Raw genomic sequence first — 23,829 nt, 5'->3', positions numbered from 1 at the left:
TTTGTGTCCTCCTAAAGAAAAGAAACACGCTCTAATCCTGCAACCTTCAATCTCATTTATGAAAGAAACTATGCAGGATAGCCCTGCATCCCTAAGGCGAGTAACACATAGTTTTGCAGGGGAAGATAAAAATCCCCTGCTGGGAGGCCTCCCAACATGACTGATGGCAGTGCATAAAGTTTAAGACTTAAATGATATCAAAAGTGTGCCAACAAATGCCAGATTTAAAGTATATCATAACATTATCCATGGGCTGAATAACACCTAATGTGACTACACTTGCATATAAATCAAAAGTTTAGCTTCAGAATCAAATCAGGAACCAGTTATCTTATCAAAGCAATTACCAGTTGAGAATAAAGGAAGACCTGGTCTAGCTCATTATAATCAATTACTACATTTTTACAGCAATTACAAAGAACTTTTAACAAGCTACAGTAAAGTAGCTTGTTAACTGGTACAGTTCAAAATAAACTTTGATGCATTTACTTCATGATTTGTCAGCTTCCACGTTTATCAACAGTCCAAGTTGCAACTATGATAACTGAGATACAAGACCAAAATTACATTTTTAAATTAAAGCCATTTCAAAATAAGGTACCAGAATTTCCTGCAGAAATCAGACGCCTCAAGACCAATCAACTTTAAAATCATCCATTTAAGTTGAGACTAAGTCCGACACAGGACAGAGAGACGGATACCAGACACACGAGATAGACATAAAGACTGGCATGAACACCAAGACCAAGTACAGTCATGACACAGTGGCCATGAAGAATCAAGATTCAGGTCAGAGCAGGTATAGTAATGGCACAGCGGCCAAGCAAGAAAGAAAAACTGCACTTAACATTTGACATTTTACCGCAATTAAAACACAATCTACTGTACATACACACACACCCTATATCCTCCCAACCAACTTTGTGGTTTTAAGAAACTGAAGTATACAAGTATGGATATCTTGTAACACTCACTCTGGTTCTTCTGCAATACATCTACCAACTCCAATTCCTCATCAATGTCTCTCAGCTTTTTAATCATTACTTCTCTCCAATCTCAACCAAACTTGCAAGGATTGATGATGGGCCATTGCCGGCCTCAAATTGTCAAGTTTGTAAGCATTGCCTCCTGGTGGTGGCAGAAAATAAACAAAAGAAAGTGCCTTTATGATTTTGAGAATAACCTTTAGAGAGATTATCATTATTATTATAGGGGCCGGCAAAGTTGGCGTGTTGAGAGATAACATTTAGTCTCCTTCTATTGGAACAATGAAGGGAGAAAATTAAACTTTTACCATTAGTGTGTTCATATAACCTCTTTCAGTAACAACTTTTTCTCACTGACAGTGTTAATTAGCAGCAACAGTACCAGCCAAAGGAAGTGTTCAGTTTTTGTACTCAAACTTTTTTTATTTTTGTATTAATTTTGTATAGTCCTTGTCTTTGTATTATACAGGTCATTCATACAGTTTATAACATTGTAAATAATAATTACACGCAAGTGGTGTAACAAACATTAGCCTGTCACGGTCACAGACATGCATCATGCTCACACATAAACACATACAAACGCTCACCCACACGCACAGAGGGACACAAATCCCTTACACCAATTAAATGACAACAAAAAGAGATTAAAAAAAAGTAAAACCCTCATTAAATTCACAAAATCCCTTAATTACTCTTCCTCCATTGTCATCTGATTCACATCCTTTCAACTCGCATCTTTAAAATGAGTATAACAATACTTTGCTTATGTTTTCATAAAGTAAAAAAACAAAAAAAAGAAGAAACATTTAAAAAAAAATGCAGGAAGGCATCTAAGGAAGTGGGCAAAGTGATTTTGAGGACAGTAAAAGTTGATTAATTCAGTTCCCAGGCCCTGGTGCTGAACTACTCATGGAAACAGAAGCACAAACGAGCTGTAATGCAGAAGAAAAAGCATCAACTGGCATCTCTTTGTAAGACAACTTAAAGTTCAAGTTGACTTTGTGAAGCTATAAAAGAATGCAATATGCTACAGAAGTTCAGTCCTTCATGTGATCCGGTGTTTCTATTCAGTCCGATGTGTACCAACATGAGCGTGTGTTATATTTTCAAAGAGAGGATAGAGGATTTAGGAAGGCAACACAAACTCATCAAAAAAGACATTCTGCAAGGCTTATGGCACAAGTAACAGCACTGAGAGAAGTGGGTGCATAGAGCGCTGAACTGCTTACACTGGGGTGTTGTGAAGTTCCTTTAAACTTTATTTTCAGGACTCTACTATGAGCATCACTGGACAATAAGGCTGGGTTCACACTGTGTCTCGCTTTTAACTGATCAGTGTCCATAGAGTCCCTGTAAGACACGCGTCTCTGGTGTGTCTCATGCTTGAGCTGCACGTTTTCAGGTAAAACTGACAGTGAAACATATTTTCTTTCACAGTTTCAATGCCTACATCTTTCGCATATGTCATAAAAACACACTCATGGTTCCCTGACTCCAATCAATTTTCCAATACAACTTAATTCTGAAACAGACAGATGCACAGCTTCATACTGAAGTCCGGGTGTTAAGTTGATAACAGAGTATATTTACTGATTTTCAAAGGGGAAATCCTATGTAAAACATAGCAGAAGCTCTGCTGTTGACACATGCGTGTGTGAACAGAGCTGTGCGAGACAAAGCAGATCAGTGTGAACTCAGCGTCAGCCCAACACTCATTATCTAAAATATCCTGTCAGCACGCACTGCCCCAAAAAGGTGAACTGATATTGAGGTGGATCTGAGATTTCTGTTCTATGTTCACCTGCTTTTAAAAAGTTCAAAAATAAAAGACCAAAACTTCACACAGCTTGGTCGTACGGTTGTTCTTAACACTGCTGCTAAAGTGCTTTTGTGATGTCCTTTGACTATTTTCATTCCATTTTAAGAGAAGAAAACAGTTTAAAGCAACAAAATCATAGGGCATGGAGTGCCCACAATCTTTTATCGTTCGCAAAAATTAAAACCTTGAGAGTGAAAGTTCTTCCCATCTTAGGATGGACTGAAAATCAGTCAGATGAGCGTGATGGTGAGATATTTGCACACAACATCTAAGGGCTAGCGTATAACTGAGAGCAACATGAGGGGAGCTCTTGCTGAATGTAGAACAAACAAGTTAAATTTGGTACATCCATGTATGTTGGAGCCACATAAAACACTGTGTGTTAGTAACTGCAGTAGTAATTAGTCTTTGCTTTGTTTTTGCATTGGAGCAAACTCTAACTCTCTTTAGATCATACACACATGCAAACACATTCAAACCCTCGACTCACTCCCTTGACTCAGACTTTTCCCAAATTATAATTTCACTAAACTCTCTCACACTCACTTACACTCTCACACACATTCATTCATTATCTCTCACACAGACAGAAAAAAGTCATTGTCATTCTTGACCCTCTTCAATACGCCACTTCAGGAAGTCCTCCTTGCGGGCATCTGGTTTGATCTGGTTCCTCATGCCACCGAGCAGATTGGAGGTGGCTTCAGAGGCCACTATCAAGGGTCGTACTACAGTGGGTGGGATCTGCCGCAGGACGCCGCCCACAGCACCAGGCAGACCCTTCTGTTCATGGCCACGGGATGCTACATCACACAGGGTCTGAGCTGTGTCAATCACTCCCTGGACAAGCAGAGACAATGAGCACCATGCACAGGTTAGAGACCTTGTTGACAACCAGGAAGCTTCAAGAGAAATCCCTCTGTGGAAATGTGATTTCTCTGAATACTTAAACTAGGTTTAGTTTGTGAACGCACCTCTCTGACAGTGTCGTAGGCTTTGGCAACACCTTCTCGGAGGTCTGCGGGTTGCGCGGCTCTCCGTGGTCGGCTGGTGGGAGCCCGACCCTCAGTGATTGCGAAGCGATTCAGAGGAGGCGTGGGAGAAAGGATGTCGTACACGGTCTCTGCTGTAGCCTTTAAAAATATCAGACAGAAAACGCAGTTTCACTTGTTTTCCTTATTTGACTGAAGAGTCTTATGGTTGAACACAACAAACAAGAATTTCTAAATCTTACATCATTGTTTACTTAGACGCTTAAGAGTCTCTTTGAAAATGCAAATCCTTTAAGTACCTGTATGGCCTGCACCAGTCTGTTACTGAGCTCAAGAGCAGCAGATGCTGTTGAGGTGCCAAAGGACGCTGCCCCCCTCTGGAGACCTCGGATAATGCGTCCATCTTTTCTGTACTGCTCTATGGGCAACCAGAACAGATCCCTCACTCCATGGACTGGAAAGGCACAGAGAGAGATGGGAAAAGAAGAGATAAATAAATACATAAAACAAACGAAGAATGTGTCGATGTTGCGGTGACTTTGTGTTTAGAGGAAACAGCGTCAACTCACACAGCTGAACAACAGAGTGCATAGGACCAACGCCTCCCAGAATGCCTGGCAGCTGATTCTTCCTGATGTCAGTAAGCCATTCTGTGACAGCATACTGTATCACTTTGTCAACACCAAGGAGACTAGAAAGTGCAGAAAAATAAGTAAGACTTACAAACAATCAAAGTGTGTGTTCAGAGGAGGTGTGTGTTTCTACCCGTGTCTGCAGCAGAGCCTCTTTAGCTTCAGCTCAGAACAGTTTAACTGAGCCAGGCCTATCAGGATCCCTGCAAACGTTCCCTGTGAAACAAAAAGCAGGACAGAGTGTGTGAAGATAAAAAATGGCCTGGGACATGATTACCTGATCAAATAGAAATGTCTTAATTATAAGTTTTTACTCAGGCCAGGTGAGCAATGAACTGCCTTACCTGGTCAATGACAACATGTTTGCCATGATAGTCCAGCCAGATGGGCACTTCGGAGGTGAAACGAAACTCCCTGGGGGAAAAGAATTAAGTTTTTAAACGTGTGATTTTGTTGAAGAGGAGTATCTCTACAACACAGGTTACATCTTCCATGATGTCTGGTGGATTAGTGTCTGCATACCGGAAGTATATTGGCTGGTCAGAGGAGGAAGTGGAGCCAGCAGAGGAGGAGCTCTGCTCACTGTAGGTAGTTTCCACAGAAGCTGTGAGGTCAGGACCCAAACCAGCAGCTGCCTCCGCCTCTTCAGAAGCCTTCTGGGATTGGTCTGCTTTAACTGAAATGGAAAGAAATACATATGTACGTATTTACCGCAGTGTATCTTAAAATATGCAGGTCCAATCAAATGGTATACATTCTAAAAATGAGTTTGAGTAATCATTTAAATGTTCTGCAGCCAGTGATACTGAATCATAGTACTGATATAAAAACATCATCTGTCATAGCTCACCTTCAGTTGCAGAGTCCACAGGCAGATAAGGGTTAACAGAGGAAGCCAAATTACTGAAAAAGTCCTTGAGGAAGAAAAGTGCATCCTGGACAGGAGATGGATAAAGAGAGGCTGGTTAGACATAAGAGACTTGTCATAATAAGTTGTGCCAACTCACTGAAAAAGGCTCTCAAAGACTTTATTCCGAGACTCGATGCACAAGATTTCAGACTAGCTGTTTTTATTTTATTTTAGTTTCAGGTGCTGACGTTACCTGGTCAATATTAAGTCGTAGTGGCAGCAAGCTGACCCGAAGGCAGCATTCTGGACCACCGAGGCCAGACTCTGGACACAACTGCAGGGCCTTTACTGTCAGCTATGAAAATAAAATCATTATCACATATTGTCCAATCAGATAATCAGTACATTGCCTTTGGGAAGTGTTCTATGTACTTCCACATCCCTGTCCCTCTGCTCTCTCACCATGTTGGAGTGGGCTCGGCGGGGCATGCTCTCGCTGGTGTAGAGGTAGAGAAATTTATTGATCTGTGAGGAGGCCAGTCGGTCTCTGACTTCCAGCTCTTGGACGATGAACACCTGCCTGGAGATTGGCTGCTCACTGCCGGGACCAACTCCGACCACAGGTGCCACTGACCCCTCACCATCCTGCCCTGCTGCTGGCAGTTGGTAGGACTCATGCTGGAAGGACACCTAAACACCAAAAACAGGAGGAATGGGTAAACAGGCACTGTGAAATGATTAGCGGTTATACCATTATTAGAGTATTGTAAAACTGTAAACCTATTTCATTAGTGTAAACTAATGAGAACAATGTAGACAAATATTTATTGGTAAAGGAAATTGAATCTATTAAATGGAGACAACAGTACAATATTTTCCTCTGAAACAGAAGCATTACAAAATAAAATACATCTCCTTACAACTGTTACACTATGAATGCCTTTGTTTGTTTTAAAACTGCACCTTGGTGAGCTGGATCTCCATCAGCAGCGTGTGCTGACGACCGCTGCCTCCTGCCCACCGCCAGGAGTTCTGTGGACGAGAGGAAGCAGCAGCGCGAGACGGGGATCCACGGACGCCAGCAGGGACTGATCGACCTCTGTATGAAGGAGAAGAAGCAGCAGAAAAAAATGAACAGTTTACCATTTATTTCGTACTTGTATGAATATAGAAATAAATTGTTGACCCTGTGTGTGTGTGTGTTACCTGTTTGTCTGCTGAGTGTGTAAGGACATGGTCTTGCCTCCGAAGTCCTTGCCCCCATACAGATGCCAGACCACAGAGATCTCCCGCAGCACCACCCTGCTTTGGGGCACAGGGAAGCGGCTGGGGGCTCGCAGCAGGTCTGAGCTGCCTCTAGGCCTCGAGAAGTGACTGTCCTTCACCTTGATGGGCCCCTGGGACAGGACCGTCACCACAGGCTCCCCATCCTTTGACTGTAACAAATACAGTGTGTGGGGATGTAGAGGTACAAATTACAAAAACAAAAATGATGCTTTGGTGCTACCAAGGATGAGAAGGAGAAAAAAATGAATTTATTTCAAAGCAATCCATTGCAATTACATTCTTCTGAAATCCAAATTGCATAAAAATGTTTCCTCCCTTTGACTCTTATATAGCAGATGTAAGAGCACAGAGGGGATTCTGGCTCATTCAACTCTGCATAACCTTTGGTCTCCTTTGCATTAATGGTATTCTACTGTATTTAACATGACTTTGTTAACCGACCCTGAACATGACAACTCGGCTGTAGTACAAACGCTGAACCTCAATATCCGTGTTACTTCGTTATATGGCTTTTATTATGAAATTCTGATTCTGCTTCCCAGTTTGATACGTGTATGAGAGAACTGATGGACATTTTGCATCTGGAGAGACTAAGGGCCAGGTCATACTTTCCACATCCACATGAAGTAAACTTCATTTCAAATTCCTATTTTTTGGTTAGCTCCGCACAGACCCTACACATATGAATCCGCACACATCTCCAGTTTGATTCTGTGTAGACCATAGGCGCCATCTGCACGTGCTCCCCGTAGCACAACCAAGATTAGCAGTGACTAGCAATGAGAGACAGAGGAGACTCACAGGAATGCCCATGCCAGGAGCCTCCAGGATGCAGAAGTCATCGTTGTCAGTGGAGCCATCCGAGCCATCTTCCAACATCATATCTGCTTGAGCCTCTGTTGCTGTGGCAACCAATCCATCCAGTTCAGAGTCCTCCTGCTGCAGGACAGAGGAGTTGTGCTTTGAAGCTTCTCCAGGGAAGAGGTAGACAGAGACAGGTGAGCCTCTTTGCGTGGAGGGTGAACCTGGAAAATCCAAGGGTTCAACATTATGCAATACAGTGTACAGTGTGTGCTAGACGAGACTAGGGGACCACATTGTGTAACATGGGACTGATTTGTGAAGTCACTATGGGACTTCACAATGGGAATACATTTCCTATAGTATTTGTAAATATATTATGAAAGATTGTATTACCTGAGTCTTATATTACAAGAGCTAATCTTAAATACCTTCTGTTGCTGTTGACATGTGAATAACTCCACAAGTGAAAGCCCATTCCCTCTCATATTACAAAATATTATTGAATCATAAGATTAATTTATGATCAAATGTGCAAAAACAATACCTGGATCTAAACTTTCTTCTCTGTGGCTCCTCTCTGTGTCAATTAAGGCATCAGCCAGGTCGTACTGGTTGATCTCAGCGGTTTCAGCTGGAGGGCAGGGCAGCACAAAGGCAGGAGTTTCTGACAGCTGACAACAAAGAATATCATTAACTTTCATTTCATAGCATCTTAATTCAACATTAATTCAGCCTGTTTGTTTATTTGTTTTAATGGTAATGACATGTGTCATCAGTGGAACTAGAACTTGACATGACATGCTGCTCTCAGATAGTTAAAATACGTAGCATGAGTAGCAGTTTATGGAGTAGCACCTATTATTTATTATATTTAATTCTACAGTGCATATATATATGTATATCTATATATATATATATATATATATATATATATATTGCTTACTGGCAATTTCTGCCCAGCAATCTCAGTGGGCGAGGTGTGTCGTGGCGGTGGGTGGAGGTCACCCTGGGAGATCAGGTACTGCAGCAGATTAATGAGGGCGGCGCAGGAATCAGCACAAGAGTGGAGATGGACCACATTGTTGGAGCAACGGAGCTCAAAGAGGGGCTGAGACTGAAGGAGGGAGAAGAGAGTCACATCATGTACATTTTATTGCTTCAATATTTTCTCCTATTGCCATGATCAGATGTTGATAAAATGTGTAAATTATTTATCTAATTGAGGTTTGTGCCCAAAAGTCAAAGTTTACAGTATACGTTTATTGAGAAACTTATTTTTAACAAATGTCTACAAAGCTACACAATATACAACAAACATAAATAAGGAAATAAGCCTAACATCTCTTATTTCAGGGAAAGTCCATTGTGGTGAAATAAATATTTATGAACACGGTTAACAGGCCTCTGCTTGTTTATGAAGGAAAACGGGACTAAATTATAATGTGTTGTCTGTCTGTACTCATGACTGCAGCATGTAATTGAAGGTTTAAGGTGGCACTCACCAGTTTACCCGTATCACTGCCTTTCCACGTGGTGATGGCGAGCTCCAGCAGGTCAATGTCCAGGACACACATGTAATCTGTGTGACACAAAGAGAGTAAAGTAAGACAGAAATCTGTGTGCAAAATATGCATACTTCAATTATCTTATTCACAAAAGTTTTATTTAAGCCAGCCCATCAATTAACAACCAAACACAGCACTAAACCGGAACATCTGCAGATGACGTTTCTACAACTACTCTGTAAGTCCTATGTGCTTAAACTGTGGTAATCATCGCAGTAGTGGTATGTGAGTGCTCTCTGGTGGTACTTGGAGGAATATCAGAAATAGCTGTAATGTATACCAGGGCTGTGAATGAAGTGGACCGGAAGGATTTTGACCATTTAATAGCGTCTGAATCATATGAGGAAGAGGGGGACGACAGAGCACAGAGTCACAACTCCAAGCAAGGAAGTGGTGTCTTCAGGACGCATAGACAATGCCTTCACACAAATGCCTCTCTGACCTGGTCTGACATCTTCCTCCTCTCTTTCTTTTTTTGTCTGTCTGTGTGTCTCTCTCCCTCTCTCTCTGTCTACACATATTCACACCAACACATTGACAGCAGACACGTCTGTACAGTTAAGAGTCATTAAAAGAATCAGGTTGCTCTCCTGAACAGAGAGTGTGGAGTTGAAGCCAAATCAGATCTCATGTGATCACAGGAGATGCATCCAAGACACAATATGATTTAAATGTGTGATATTCTGAGGTGAGATTATTGAATTGAAGTTATTCCTTTTTCATCTTGTTTGTACATCGCATCATCAAGTGATTACAATATTATTATCATAGTTATTAATATATGGATCTTGTGCACACATGACAATTATCTTAAGTGCATTCCCAACATTCTTGTTTCTCTATCTCTTAGACATGGAGGTTGGCATAAGAATATTCAATGTTCCCACAAAATAATTATCTAAACCCTTATCTTGCATGTACAGGATAAAAAAATAGAAACAAACACTTTGCAGGACTTTGGAGGCTCCGTAGATACCATATCTTTACATCAGAAAGAGAAAGGCGCGAGTGAGTGGCAATCACATTGACTGGAAACAGTTAACAATAAATTATCTGATAGGGGAATAATTGTGCCTGTTAAATGTCTATACCCAATTTGAGAGCTCAATGTGTTCCCAGAGAGAGCCAGTTAGCAAGTTAACAGAGCAAAACACAAATGAGTCAACATGAGTCTTACCTCTCCTCAAGTCAACGATGTCAGTCTCACATTTGTCAGAGAGGTAGAGAGCAGAGTCATCCAGGATGAACCTGACCACAAAGCCACAAAAACACACACTATGAATCACCACTTCATACTGACAGTGACATTTTAAAACGTTTACTGTGGTGATTTTCATTTCGACATGTTATATTTAATAGATTCAGTACCTGAGGTGGAAGGTGGCAGTGTCTACAATGATATTACTGGACAGAGAGAAGGACTCTGCTGTGAATAACACTCTCAGTGGCAGATATAGAGGTCTGCAAAACAGAAAGACAGCCTTTAATCAGAGAACGGCCTTATTTACATTTAAATGTTACTATCTAAATCACTTTATCGTGTATATACCTGTAGTCAACCGCACAGGTAGCAAGGTGTGTGTGGAGAACAGTGATGACAACAGGTGCTGTGTATCCCAGAATGGGTTCATCAATAACATCCAGGAAGTCAACCAGCTGGTAGAAGACATAGTAAATATGATTAACATTGTAAAAAAAAAAATCAACCTAATATAATAAACACAACACCTAAATAACTTAACTGGAAAAAAAAATGGAACAAATTGGATTTGGTGCAGAGAAGCAGGTGCAGGTCTTGAAGATTTTACTATAACTAGACAATGAAGATTTTTTAGTTTCATACAACAACTGCAACTTTTAAGCTCAGAATATGAAATGGACAATTTGACCTATTCTGCTACACAACTATGAGAGAAATTGGTGTTTCCTTTTAACTCTTTCTGCACTCTTCATTTCACACAGACTCCACATTTATTTTTTGTATAAATGAGAAATGTCAAAAATGGAGAGATTCTAACCAGTAAGATAGCTAAAAATGCCTCGGAAATTTAAAAAGACACTTGAAACTATTTTGCAGGTAACACAAAAATCTCAGAAAAAAAACAAGCACAAATCAGTTAATTGTAAGCAGTATTACTTTGATGCACTGAAGACTCCAGTCTGTAACACAAGTCTGTCTTCAGTCTGTTTTGGCTGCTTCTCACCTGCTCATGCCAGCTCTGACTGCTCTGTGTCATGTAATGTCGCATGGTGGCACCCTGAAGTCGTAGGGCAACTAGGAACTCCTATAATATGATGCAAAAACATATATATTATTTTGTTAAAAACATGAAACCACTTTGAAATCAGGTTGACAACAAACCTTGACATTCTTCTGGGCGTCCAGTGTGATTTTGATGGCGGTGGATAACATCTGTAGCTCCCCCTCTCTGCCACTCATGCAGCTAACCCCGGCCTCAGTCTGGTAGATGGTAGGGTCCAAGTGTTTTGGGGGAGTGAAGCTCGGCATTTCCAATCGTTGAGGGATGGGGGTGTCCTTCACTACTGCTGCAGTGATGTGCAAGGAAAAATTGTGCTCAGTGAAGAACGTTTTTACAACATATTAAATCTACTTAAAAACAAAAGAGGGGAATGAACTGCCAAAAACATGACAATAGAAACCTTTGTGGTAGAGCTCCACTCGTTTGCTCTCCAGACACAAGAAATTGAGATTTGGGTCATTCTGGTGTTGCGCTACACTAAATATCTTCCCTCCTTCTAGGTCGAGTACAATCTCCCCATGACTCTCATCCTCCTGAATCAATAGAATGCAAAAAGAAAATATGATACAAATTAACTGACAAAAATGAATACAAGTATATGAAATACAATGAACAGGTGTTAATTTTTTGTTTAAAGTATCCAACTTTATTTGTTAAGTAAATAAATGACAGTGTTAAATTAATCCGTTCTTTCACTGAATTCAATCTCATTCTCATACTTTAGTCCGCAGCCATGTGGCTCACCTTCCTGTCTGTTCTAGCCTGAAGGCGTCCTTTGCCAATGATCACAGTGAGGGAGAGGAGGCTGAGGTTATGGTTGAAGCTTGGAGCCGACTGTTGTGTCCTTCCAGCTGAGTCATTGGCCATGTAGAAATGTGGCTCATCCTCTTCTGAATCAGAGTCTATGTGAGAAAACACACTTAATCTATGCCCTTTATTTGAACAAATGGAGCAAAAAACCAACAACAATAACAACAAAACAAATCTTTTTCCAAATATTATACAAAACCAACAAGATTGACAAAAGGTATTGAGACAAGCTATAATGTCTAATAGCTGTACAGGTCAAGCTCACCCAGTCTGAAAGCTGACTTGCAGAGCTGGAACTCATCCGGACGATGGAGATTGTGGTTGGGGCTGTGGCCTGAGGAGGGAGGAGGGGGAGGAGGCTCCCACATCAACAGATCATTGTTGATTCTTTTGGAAAAAGAGATAAGAGAAGAAGATAAAAGCAATAATATAAACTAAATATTTGAGAGAAATCCTGGATAATGTGAATTTGGAGGAAAACAATCATTCTCAAATAAATACCTGTTGTAGATGCTCTGATAGGCTTGTTTGCTGGGCAGGAGGATGTAAGCCAGTGGCAGGGTGATGTCCACAGCACACTGGCACTGAGCAACACACTGTGCCTGAAACTGACGCATCTCCTCTGGGTCAGCTGGAATCACCATCTAAAACACGTGGGTCAGGAAGAGAGGGGGGAGTGATTTAGGTTTGGAGGCATGACAAGATTGTTGGTAAAAGACGAGTCATTATTGTAAGTGTCAGCGCACCTCCTCAGTTTCAAACATGGTGCGGTTGGAAGAGAATGGGGAGCTGGTTTTGTCGTTGATTTCACAGTGACTTTCAAAGAAAGCAGCTCCCAGGTCCCTGATGAGGCCCAGGTTTGTCCCACTCAGACCAGCTGCCGGGCACTGAGCCTCACCTCCACGTACATGTACCACTATCCTGATCACACAAACATGAGGACAAGTTGATTTTACAAGATTAAACGTGTTTGTGGTAAAGTACATAATAACAGTAGTTCCCAGTTAATAATAATAAGTGTCAGTTTAGAAGCAGAAAAGAAAACACCTTACAATGTATAATCACCACCACTGACCTTGGTAAAGAGTCGCGGTTCTTCTTCACTCTGATACAGGGGAAAGAGCCGCCCTCCCAGCCCTCATATGACCCTGATGAGACATAAAACACCAGTTCTCTCCTCTGCATTTCACATGAAAATGTATGTCACCAGTATACATTAAGCGCTCTAAAGACAAGTCAGCGCCAAAGGGAACATGATTGATTGCTCTCCACTCAACAGAATACCAGTAACAAAAAAAAAAGCATCAACAGAAAATGTTATCAAATGCAGCTGAGTTCTTGCCCCCTCCCTCTCCACATTCTAACCTGTGTGCTGTTTCACCTCATCAATGTCCACAAGTAAAAATTGTATCCTCCTCGGTCCTGTCTGTTATGGCCAGACCCCAATATGCTCACTCATGGCAGTCATGAGGCTGCAGAACTTATATTTAGCCTCTTTCATGCTTGTTTTTAATTCTATTGCAGGAGCTGACTGGTTAAGTCATAGATGACAACAACAATAGGCAGTATTCTGTGTTTCTGTCTTTGGCTGCTCTTTTCATGGGTCAGAGTAAGTCATGAATCTAGAGTGATATATGCGAGTGTGTATTCCCACCGTGCAGGTCAGTAAAGGAAGCCTCCAGTAGCTGGGTGAGGCAGGGAGCAAGTGGCTGTCCTGGGGTGGTCTGGCCACCCTGGAGGTCCGGGGCCTCTTGATGCTTCAACTCTAGCTCCATCAGCTCCAGGACCAAGATCTCCTGTCGCACTGCTCTCTGAGTAGGAGGTCGACGTGTAGGGAGGGGTCCGAGGTCAGGTATGGGGAAACGGAGCCGCAGGACAGCATTTGGTGAAAGGAGGGTGAAGGAGGAGTAAAGTTCGGTGGTCTGGGTCTAAGATAAAAGAAAGTTCATTAAAGGGATGCTTTTCTAAACAGATGGGCTGATTAAAGTTGAAGACAGTGTGAGAGAGCTTTTTGAAATTCCCTCTACTAGATTTGTTCATGTTTGTGTTGTATAAATACAAGTGATCAGATATAATACGATAACCTTAACAAATTGCCAACTCAAGTCCAAAGGAGGTCACTCTTCAGTGTGGTTGTCTTTGTGGGGTTTGATTACAAACACATTTTGTGATTTTTTTTGTGATTTTGTGATCACAGATCTTTGTTGGTATTAGAAACATCTAATATTCAACATATTTCTTTGATGGTGGTACAAAATGTCTGTTTGGTTCCACCTGTGAAACTCCTGGTCCTGTCTCTGAGGGACAGTGGCTGAAGGCTTTGCTCAGGTTCTGCAGGCGACTAATGAAGTCCAGGTCCAGCTCAGTACTCAGCTCTGCCAGCTCCACCCTCACCACACTGTCCCGACGCAAGACCCGCTGTTTACCCTGGAGACACAAACATGCATTAATGCATTTTAAAGAACTTCTAAATAATTATTAGCATTATCATTTGAGTAAGGAAAAAAAAAGTATTTCTAATGCACCAGTTTGGACAGATTAAATCTAGTATGGACTGTAAATATAGTTTGCATTTTCAGGAACAGGAAAACAGAATGTTCACTTTTCAAAACAGATTCATGCTCAGCTTAAGTATAAGGGTGTCACCACATCCCTGTTTTGATGATAAACATGACATTAAGAAGTAGAATCATGTAACGTCCTTACTATAATTAAGAGAAAATGATAAAGACTGCAACAATGAAATGTATTTCACTATGTAAACTTGAGCATGTGCACAAGTGTGTGTGTGTGTGTGTGTACCCTGCGCAGGTGTTTTTCACTGAGGCTGTAGTGTAGTTGGGCACATGGTCTGGCTGCAGTTCCAATTGAGAACAGGCCAGATTTCTGGAACTGAAGCAACTGGAAAGAGAAACAGAGAGACACATACTTTAAAATCTTCCACATTAGCATTAGCAACAAACTACACCATACATTGCTGTATACAAAAAACAACAATTTGATTTGTTTCTTCATCATGACATTTATCATCTCTCCAAGCTGGCAGTCAAAGATGTTCTGGTGCAAAAGAAAAATATAGAACTATATAACTGTGACAGCAGAAGTTACACCTTACTGTGACTTTATGTGATCATTTATTGCTGCTACTGCAAACAAACAAGTACACACACAGATTTACTACCTCGCTATACTGAGGTTTTCCACCTTCCCAGAGACACTCCAACAGCTCCAGTCTGCTGAAGGACAGGTCAGAGGTCACGGCTCTACTGCGGCGTCTCCCACTTCGCATCTCACAAGCAACCTGCACTGCTGCTCCTGTCAATCTGGGAGAGAATGAAATTGGACACATAACTCACTCTCAGTCAGGAGAACAGTGGTAGAACGTCCAGTATAGGATATCAGTATTAGGAATGGAATTTACAGAATGTTCAGTGTTACATTTTTCAGATATGTACCACATTCTTAAATACACTAAGTCAGGCATGCCCAAAGTCCGGCAAGCGGGCCAATCGTGGCCCATGGTCAGATTTTGTACGGCCCACGGCTTCGTTTCATTACGTATTACTTATGGCCAGGGGCGGCAGCCAGAAAATCGTCACGTAGTCACGTAATCGTCCACAGGAGTTTCACTTTGAAACCAGATTCTAGGGCTGGCAACCATGATGACCATGCCAGCCATGATAGACAGATACATGCATTCACCTCGTTACATATTATTATGATATTTGACTCCAGATGTGAAAGACAGACAGAATTTTTTCATTTGTTCATTCCCACGTCGCTTAGATTTGGTTAAATTTACAATTAAAAATTATGACTTTGACAATGAAAATAAAATGATTTTAAAACAATGCATTTGTATGCAACTTTTACTATGTAAATATGTGTTCAGGTGAATTACAACAGCAAAGATAAAGGAAGTGTCTGTGTTTCTCTACCTGATATGAGAGTGTGGACAGGCCTTGGTAAAGCCAGCTCTCAGATGGTGGAAGTCTCTCTCACTGAACATGCCGTCTTTGAAGAAGGCTAACTCCCGAAAAAACACCTGCGACACCTGAGCCAAGGACGAGCCTCTGTCAAGACTACTGGACGGTTCCTCCTGAAGCAGGGTTAGGGTGAGCCCTCCAAGTGTCAGTCGCAGCAAAGAGTCAGGCTTTAGCTGCTCTGCCTGAACGCTGTGTGAACGTCCTGCAGGAAAAAGTGTTCAGATTTATTTCAGTATACGTTGAGAAAATCAACAGAAAACAGGGTAATAGGTTTAAAAATTACTATAAGTCTGACCGTTTTTTACAGATTGCTGACTTTACCTCTGCTCCGACTGCTGGCCTGTGGTAGATTTGAAAGACAACCTGCTACTGGATATCGTCTGGGACAGTTCATCATGCCCTATCACGAGAAATGACAGTAAAAATTTCATTAATTCTGACTACATTTACAAGTGTTGTATATGTTGAAAATACTAGCGAGTACCTGTGAAGACAGTGCAGCAGGCTGTGTGAGGCTTACGAGACTGTGTGTGGAGGATTCCATATCACTGTCTGATAGCTCGCTGCCCGAGCGCACAGACGTCACGCTGCTGTTCATCCCAGTCGGACCCATAGAAAAAAACATTTCTGCGTGCGCACACACACAGACAGAGACACAGTGAGTAAAACATCATGCACATTTAAAAAAAACAACAACAAAGAAACACTAAAGGAAACAGCATCACATACATATTTCAACAAGACTTCTCAGTATAATGACATAAAACCTATCTAACGTCCATTATAAAAAACATTTTGTTTCAAAAGTAAATGGTATTTTGGTGGTGTGACATGATTAAAGACAACATGGCCTGTTAATGCTTAGGTATCTCAGAACATTATGAGTGGATCTCTGTTGCTCAGTGTACCTCCATTCTCCAGGCCGGTGACAAAAGGCTCCAGGTCAGGCTCTTCATCCCACTCTCTGTCTCTGGGGCTGGAACCCAGCTGCTTACTGAGGTCTTCCTCAATCAGACGAAGGTCGTCTGAGTCTAACGGGCGGCTGTGGACACCACCACACTTAGATTCTGGCTCTAAGGACAGAGAAATGCATTCGTTTGTGTGGCTTAGTGTGTGGATTTGTGTTCATATGGAAGAATATCTTACTGAGCCACTGAGGAAACAGCACATGCTTATTCAGGCTTACTGTGTCAGTGTTTGTTCACATAGTCTTTATACCTTTAGAAGTTTCACTTTATACAGTGGTTAAGCTCAAGGGGCACACACAGCTAAGAAAATGTGCATTTATGTGTGTATCCATCCACTGCTAAATTTGCCCACTTTATTCAACATTTCCACAGTTTTTCCCTTACAAGTGTAAGGGATGTTTTAGTCACACGATTTCTTATGTGCAATTTCAGAAATGCACATAAAAACATGCTTATGAAAACCCACCTTATGATATAATCTAAGTAACATATTAAATGTGCTATCATGTATAAGAGAGTCAGGTGATGAATCACAGACTCAGATTTAAACCTTCATTAAAATGTTTAATCTGGATTGACAAATATTTAGCTAAAAAAAGAAGCAAATGTATGTATGTATGGTTTACCAAAGTGAGCTTAAGTTTACCAGTGTCTATGCAGAGAGCTGCCAGTAAGTCTGTCAGATGAGTTATTTGATCTGGAGTCAGCAGCATGTGGACACAGCCCACTTTGCCATCCAACTCCAACTGATGAACAGAGAGAGAGAAGAAATACATCAATATGAGTTGACAGTAGCAATAACTACAACTTCAATATGTTATAATGTATGAACACGCACCTTTGGTCCAGGCAGCATGTCGTTCTGTTTGATCTTGACTGTGGTCTCAATAAAACCGGAGCAGCTTCCTATGAGCAAAGGCTGAGAGGGAGAACAAGAAGAAGCAGCCAAAGGATTAGTCTCTTTCTTCTCCTCCTCCTCCTCCTCCTCCTCCTCCTCATCATCGTCATCATCTTCTTCTTCTTCTTCTTCTTGCTCCTCATCTCCTTCACTTGCAGTGGCTAAATCTGGATGTTTCTCCTCAGGCAGATCCTGAAAATTAAGTCAAATCTTTTAGGATTTCTGGTTATTGATCACTATTACCGATCACTACTACACTAAGGATTTAACCATGTACCAGATGAAAGTTAATTAACAGAAACACAAGCATGTATGGAATGTTTCTTGTTTTTCCACTTTGGCAGTTGTGACTAGTTTGCATTTGCAGACTTTGTCACATTTTAATTGGCATAAAAGGAAAATTATCTAAAATTATCTTGTTTTGGTCATCTCAAGGTCATCAAGGAGGCTGAGTCCATCAAATGTTCACAGAATGCTCCAAATCTAGACCTTGCTGCTTTGGTCATCTCTTTTTTTCTCAATTTTGTGTCAGTTTACTGTTGGTAACTGGATGTAAGTAGACTAAACACATGTTAGGACAATAAGTGTGAAGGAAAAAGACTAACTGTGGTGTCCATCACCTGTACTATGCCAGCGCTGTCATAAAACAGCTGCACAGTGCTCAGCTGGAGGATCTTGTGCAGGAAGGCAGGTGGCTGGTGGATGTCGACAGGCGCAGCAGCCTGGCTCGCTGGATCTCGCACAGCCTCATCAAAATACTCCAGCCTGCAGGAACACAGTGCACACAAAAACACACATTATTATAAAAATTTAACTCATCAAAGGTGGGGATAAATGGCAAATGTTAAGAGCTGAGGAAAACAGGCTGCTTTTGGTCGATGCCAACAAAGAAATTTGTATAAAGGTAATGTTTTTGGGCCAGACAGCTAAACTGTTCACGGAAATTATGCCACTATTTTACGATAAATATAACCCCCCACAATGACATACTGGTTTAATAAAAACTACCACATAAATATGTTTCATGTAACTCAGATCAGTTGCTCTGCTAAAAATCAGACTGCAGCAACAACAGGACCTCATGGCCACTGATCCAGGCTCAACACAACCATCCTGAGAAGCTTTGTCAATAATGCAGCAAAACAAAGAGCTCAATAGTGTCACAGTAAATTGCCAGAAGGTTTGTTTGTACAGGGCCTAAATCTAAGATATTAAAAAGAATTTGTTTTGCTAGATGATGCACTGACAGACTTTAAATCAATGGCAACTTATTACATTTTTAATTGCATGCTTTTCCAAGAAAGCTTTTCCAATCCAACTGCCTACAAACTTTAATTATTAACAATTATGCTAGTAAACTGCCTTGCTGTCCATGACAAAAATCTATATTATTTCTGTAATCCATCCATGCCATTCACTAGGGGTGGGTCAAAATATTGATTTGGTGATATAGTGCAATACGAGAATCGATGCCACAGCAAATATGACCGCCTTTTAATTTTAATTAAAAGGCGGTCAAAAGTAAACCTCCACTGCACTGATAGCGAAACAACAGGCAAGCTGTTCACCTCTGTGGGCTGGAATCAATAGCAATTAACATTCTTTTTGTTTTGCAGAGGCCCAAAAACATGACAGACATTAGGATGAAAGAATTAGAAATTTTACTTTAATGGTTTCCCCAGAAAGGCTTTCCAACATTAATTGGACATATAGTATCGTATAGAGTTTAGTATAATTAATTGAAAAGGATTTTTACTTATCATTGCCTAATGAAGAGCAAAAATGACCTTCAAAGTTGCATTTATGAACCTCCATGATCCAAAAATAAAAACAATAAATAAAAGTTACAACAATGTAAAGGAGGTGCAATACAGAAGTTTTTCATGGGAGGAGAGAGATGTCAAAATGCTCAAACCTACCGTTTAATGTGCACCTCTAAGGCAACGCCTGTTTCCAGGTCCAGGGGCTGATGCTCGATGCGGACAATAGTGTCCAAAAAGGTGACTTTGATACGACGAAGGACTGCGCACACAGACACAGACACACACACAGACACACACACACACACACACACACACACACACACACACACAGAGGAGACATGCAAAGTTTCTTAAGCACATTCCCACTGATATTATAAAACAAAACCACAAAATTCTTTCTGAATGTTGACTATCCAAAAGCACCTGAATGTTAGTCTTCATCAGGGTTTGACACCCATATTATGTGTTTGAATTGCTTTAAATAAAAGTATAGGAAATCCCCACAAATATTCTCAGCATGTAAATTACTATTGTGGGACAATTTGGTTGTTTACAAACAGCTTTGACTCACCCGTCTCAATGGTTTGTGCAAACATCTCTAGCCCTTCTAGTGGGGCAGGCGGCTCCTCGGATGCCTCTGGTGGGTCTTTCAGGCACTCCTGAGCCAGCTGCATGCTGGAGGTCATGCTGGATGACCAGGTCTGAGAATCCCAACCCCCGCCTGGGTGTAAACAAAACACATGGGATTAAGTGATGTCTGTAAGTGAAGGCTGCTGTGTAAACGCTGAACATACAAATTCACATTGATGCATGGGCTGTTCACACAGGGGTTTTAGTGACTAATGAGTGTGACAAATAAAAAAAAACATGTAAACATCAAAACATACAGTACTGTACATAGTAAGGCAGAGACCTTACATTACAGAAAAAACAGTTCACATGAGCAAGCACTTGGTGTCAATGGACAGATGTGATACAATCATACTTTTTGGTCCTTTTATTTTTACTGAAATTAAAGAATTGATTTGATCAAATGCGGCAAAAACAATAGAATCAATGTTATTAATATTATAGTAACAATAATAATAATAATAAAATTAATAATAATAATAATAGGTGCTTATTTTGATCGTAGATAAACAAAAGTCTCCACAAATGACAAACAGACTTGTAAGGTGATACTGCCTGGATGCTAAGAGCTCTTTACCTACAATGACAAATTGATATTTTTGGGTGCAATGCAATATTTGATACTAACATGAATTTAGGAGCTGTACCGGTTTCAAGACAAAAAAAAGGACAAATCATAATATAATTGTGGACTACACTAATGAAAAAACCCTCACTAAAACCATGGCTGACTGGTGTGAGACTCTGAACACAAGTACTAGTGTTATATGAAGTGAACTTACTGGTCCGGTACTTTGGTCGACATGTTATCTGAAGACCAGAGATTTCTAAGGTGCAGTGGTCAGTCAGGAGAGCTTGCCAGGGGATGGTGACTGCAATGCTGCTCACAAAGCCATCGACTATCTCCAGAGGAGCTCCCAGGGACTCCAAGAACTCATTGACCGCCTGGAGTAAACCAGAAACAGAGAGTCAGGAGTGGGGACGAAATGAGAAATGAGAATACCTACTTTCGTGTTGGTCTCATACTGTAGCCTAATGGAGCAGATGGAGTGCACAACTCAAAGGGTTAGTACATTTTACTTTTATTTAATCTTCATTTCAGTACGTAGCCACATTAGGATTAACATCTCTTCTACAAAGGTGACTCAGCCAAGACAGGGTCAGTTAGCAGCAGCATCATACAGACTTATTTACAGGGACATGTATTTGAAATTTTAATTTGGGATGAAGATTTCTCCAGGACAAAGGACTGTCATACAAAAAACTTGATTTGCTTTGTTCTGAGAGACAGCACTCTTTTAACTGAAGTCAAACTTGAGACCTGAGATTATATCAGAAGCCTTGAAAAAAAACTCAAATAATTGTATAATCTAAATGTCAAAGTTGAAGCCTCAGTAAAGATATGGATGGCCTGACCACTAAGCTTTACAAAGAGTAGCGATGTGTCCAATTCCTTTCCATAAAATAGATTAATGTTACCATACATAATGTTAGAAAGGCTAAACAACATGAGACTGCTGCATGCTGCTCACATCCCTCTCTATATTTCTATAACTCTGTAGTCTGTTGTTTTACTTCGCTGTTGTTTCCCTGTAACCAGCAAGCAACCAAACTAAGTCTGTCTGAACTTTCCCTGCTTAGTTTAAGGAGGACAAACTGAGAGATTTAACCTTCATGTTGTTGGTGATGTACCTCAGGGCTGAGTGACAGACAAAGTCAAATTTGAACAAGGTAGCCATGAGGCCAGCAAAGTAAACATTTCTGTGAAGCCACAGAGACACAGGACTTGAGTCTGAACAGAAAGCCCAACATGAATTTCACCCTCCTTGTTAGGCTAAGTTGGGTTTTTGTCCAGCCAAACTCTCAGGTATTTGTATTTATCAAGAGACTGAACTTAAAACCCATTTAGAGTGGCACCAGCATGGTGTACTGCCAGTGAAATAACTCTACACTCTTCAAGCTGTATTAAAAAGTCTTGACAACTTGATGCATCTGGTAAAGAGATCACATTAGTCCTGTCCAACCTTAGATTTAACAGTGTACATCACCGTTCCAGCTTATAGAGACATTTGTACTCCTTTTAAGTACAGTAAATTAGATTCATATACATTCAAATAGGGTAAATCAGTCATTTCCATGGAGTGGGTGAGGAGCCACAGATTTGTTTCCCATCATTTAAGTTCAGATTTATGTGTACATGTCTATAATACTGTGCATACAATTCAATTGTGACTACTTCAGCAATCATATCTCTTGTAAAGGCTGGTTTATTATTCAAATACTGTGCATTACAGATATGGCAGCTGTCAAAAACGTTAGAGCATCCACATATGTGCTATAGTTGTGTTTGACATGATATGAACTTTTATTCTGTCTCTGCAGGTTTTTTTAATGCATTTTAATCGTGCTGTGTATTGTGTTAGTAGTTATCTTCACTGGATAGTGACTTAATAGATACAGATAATGAGAGACAGATAATCTGGTGGGCTGCTGATGCGTTTCCCGTGAGTGCATTTCCCCGAAGAAATGCGAGCTCGGCTGAGAGTTGGACGCTGGAGTTTGTTGTTGAACTCAAGTGGAGTTGCGAAACAGTCAAAGGTGCACGAGTCCAACAAAAAACACACAGAGAAAGACAGACTGTTGTTGTGTAGGGGGGAACTCTCCCTCGTCTCTTTGACTCACCCACACATCGAGGTTGATTTCCTTGATAACACCGCTGCCGTTGTACAAGTCCAAGCCCAGCTGGTCCAAGCTCAGTCTCTCCTGTAAAAAGTGACCGAGATAGTGCTGCAGGAGGTACCGACAGGCCCGCTTCTTGATTGAGCCTGACCAGGGGAAGAGCCAGCGAGACATAGGGCCAGAGAGAGCGGGGAGAGGGAGCGAAGAGGTGGCGAAGGAGAACAAGTGCGACCGCAGTCCTCTGGCAACTGCATAACAGACTTAACACAAAGTGTGCAAATACAAGGAATGAGCCACGGCTAGCTACAAGGGGCTAAGGAAGGGGTGAACCGTAACTCGTACTTCTCCCCTAGGTTTGACACAAAAAACAAGAAAATACTTTGTGTCAGGGCGGACGAGGCTCCCGTGCTACTTGTCGAGACGCTACTCCAATGGTGTGAAGCTGTTTCGGTTCATATTTTCGGTACGTTTGCGTTGATTTAGAGCGACAGGTCCCGCTGGTGCGTATCTCTTGTTTCGGGGTTGTTTATTGTTATCATACGCCAACTGTGTGCTGAAGGGAGCTGCGTCATGCGTCACCGCGACCAAACGCACATCCCGGAAACGAGACGACATTCAAGCTGGGCGCCATGTTTGTGAGGTCAAAATTGTTTACACTCAAATATAACTTGGTTTCTCTCCCCAATCAGATTTAAGGTCCCCTCAATATAACGTCCATGGTCCGTGCCCAGATTATTAAACACACAATTGAAGGTCTGAACACTGCTTTTAAGTAAACCCATAACATTGAAATAAAAATGTGTGGTCTGGACTGTTGTTAAGATCTAATTATCTCAGTAAATTATTCCTAATTATCAAGATCTTAAAAGCTGTTGTAATATTCTGTACTGTAGAAT

The 23,829-nt window shown here is 41.2% G+C and overlaps 1 protein-coding gene across 3 annotated transcripts; it reads right to left on the bottom strand.

Annotated features, from left to right (window-relative positions):
* Nucleotides 1–1,383: 1,383 nt before the first annotated feature.
* On the bottom strand, nt 1,384–23,478 carry atg2a (autophagy related 2A). 3 transcript variants are annotated; one of them, XM_044041133.1, is made up of 42 exons: nt 22,937–23,478; nt 21,037–21,199; nt 20,196–20,345; nt 19,781–19,883; nt 18,482–18,626; nt 17,802–18,053; nt 17,610–17,709; nt 16,904–17,068; nt 16,480–16,622; nt 16,317–16,395; nt 15,948–16,197; nt 15,191–15,332; nt 14,812–14,910; nt 14,284–14,436; nt 13,664–13,937; nt 13,085–13,157; nt 12,756–12,930; nt 12,511–12,653; nt 12,275–12,396; nt 11,944–12,101; nt 11,600–11,732; nt 11,301–11,485; nt 11,143–11,223; nt 10,488–10,594; nt 10,307–10,399; nt 10,116–10,186; nt 8,876–8,952; nt 8,317–8,487; nt 7,918–8,044; nt 7,371–7,594; nt 6,489–6,718; nt 6,246–6,381; nt 5,745–5,972; nt 5,536–5,637; nt 5,283–5,367; nt 4,955–5,108; nt 4,777–4,846; nt 4,566–4,648; nt 4,370–4,491; nt 4,100–4,254; nt 3,783–3,941; nt 1,384–3,648 (listed from the first exon to the last, which is right to left on the bottom strand). In XM_044041133.1, exons 1-42 carry the CDS (start codon nt 23,105–23,107, stop codon nt 3,412–3,414), a joined length of 6,090 nt encoding a protein of 2,029 aa, XP_043897068.1. In that variant the 5' UTR covers nt 23,108–23,478; the 3' UTR covers nt 1,384–3,411. The 3 variants fall into 3 exon arrangements, with proteins under 3 accessions (XP_043897068.1, XP_043897069.1, XP_043897070.1); XM_044041134.1 differs by having other exon boundaries at nt 11,301–11,482; XM_044041135.1 differs by having other exon boundaries at nt 16,516–16,622.
* Nucleotides 23,479–23,829: the final 351 nt, after the last annotated feature.

The sequence above is a fragment of the Solea senegalensis genome, linkage group LG12, assembly GCF_019176455.1.
Source record: "Solea senegalensis isolate Sse05_10M linkage group LG12, IFAPA_SoseM_1, whole genome shotgun sequence".
NCBI lineage: Eukaryota > Metazoa > Chordata > Actinopteri > Pleuronectiformes > Soleidae > Solea > Solea senegalensis.
This window is presented reverse-complemented; position numbering and strand designations above follow the sequence as displayed.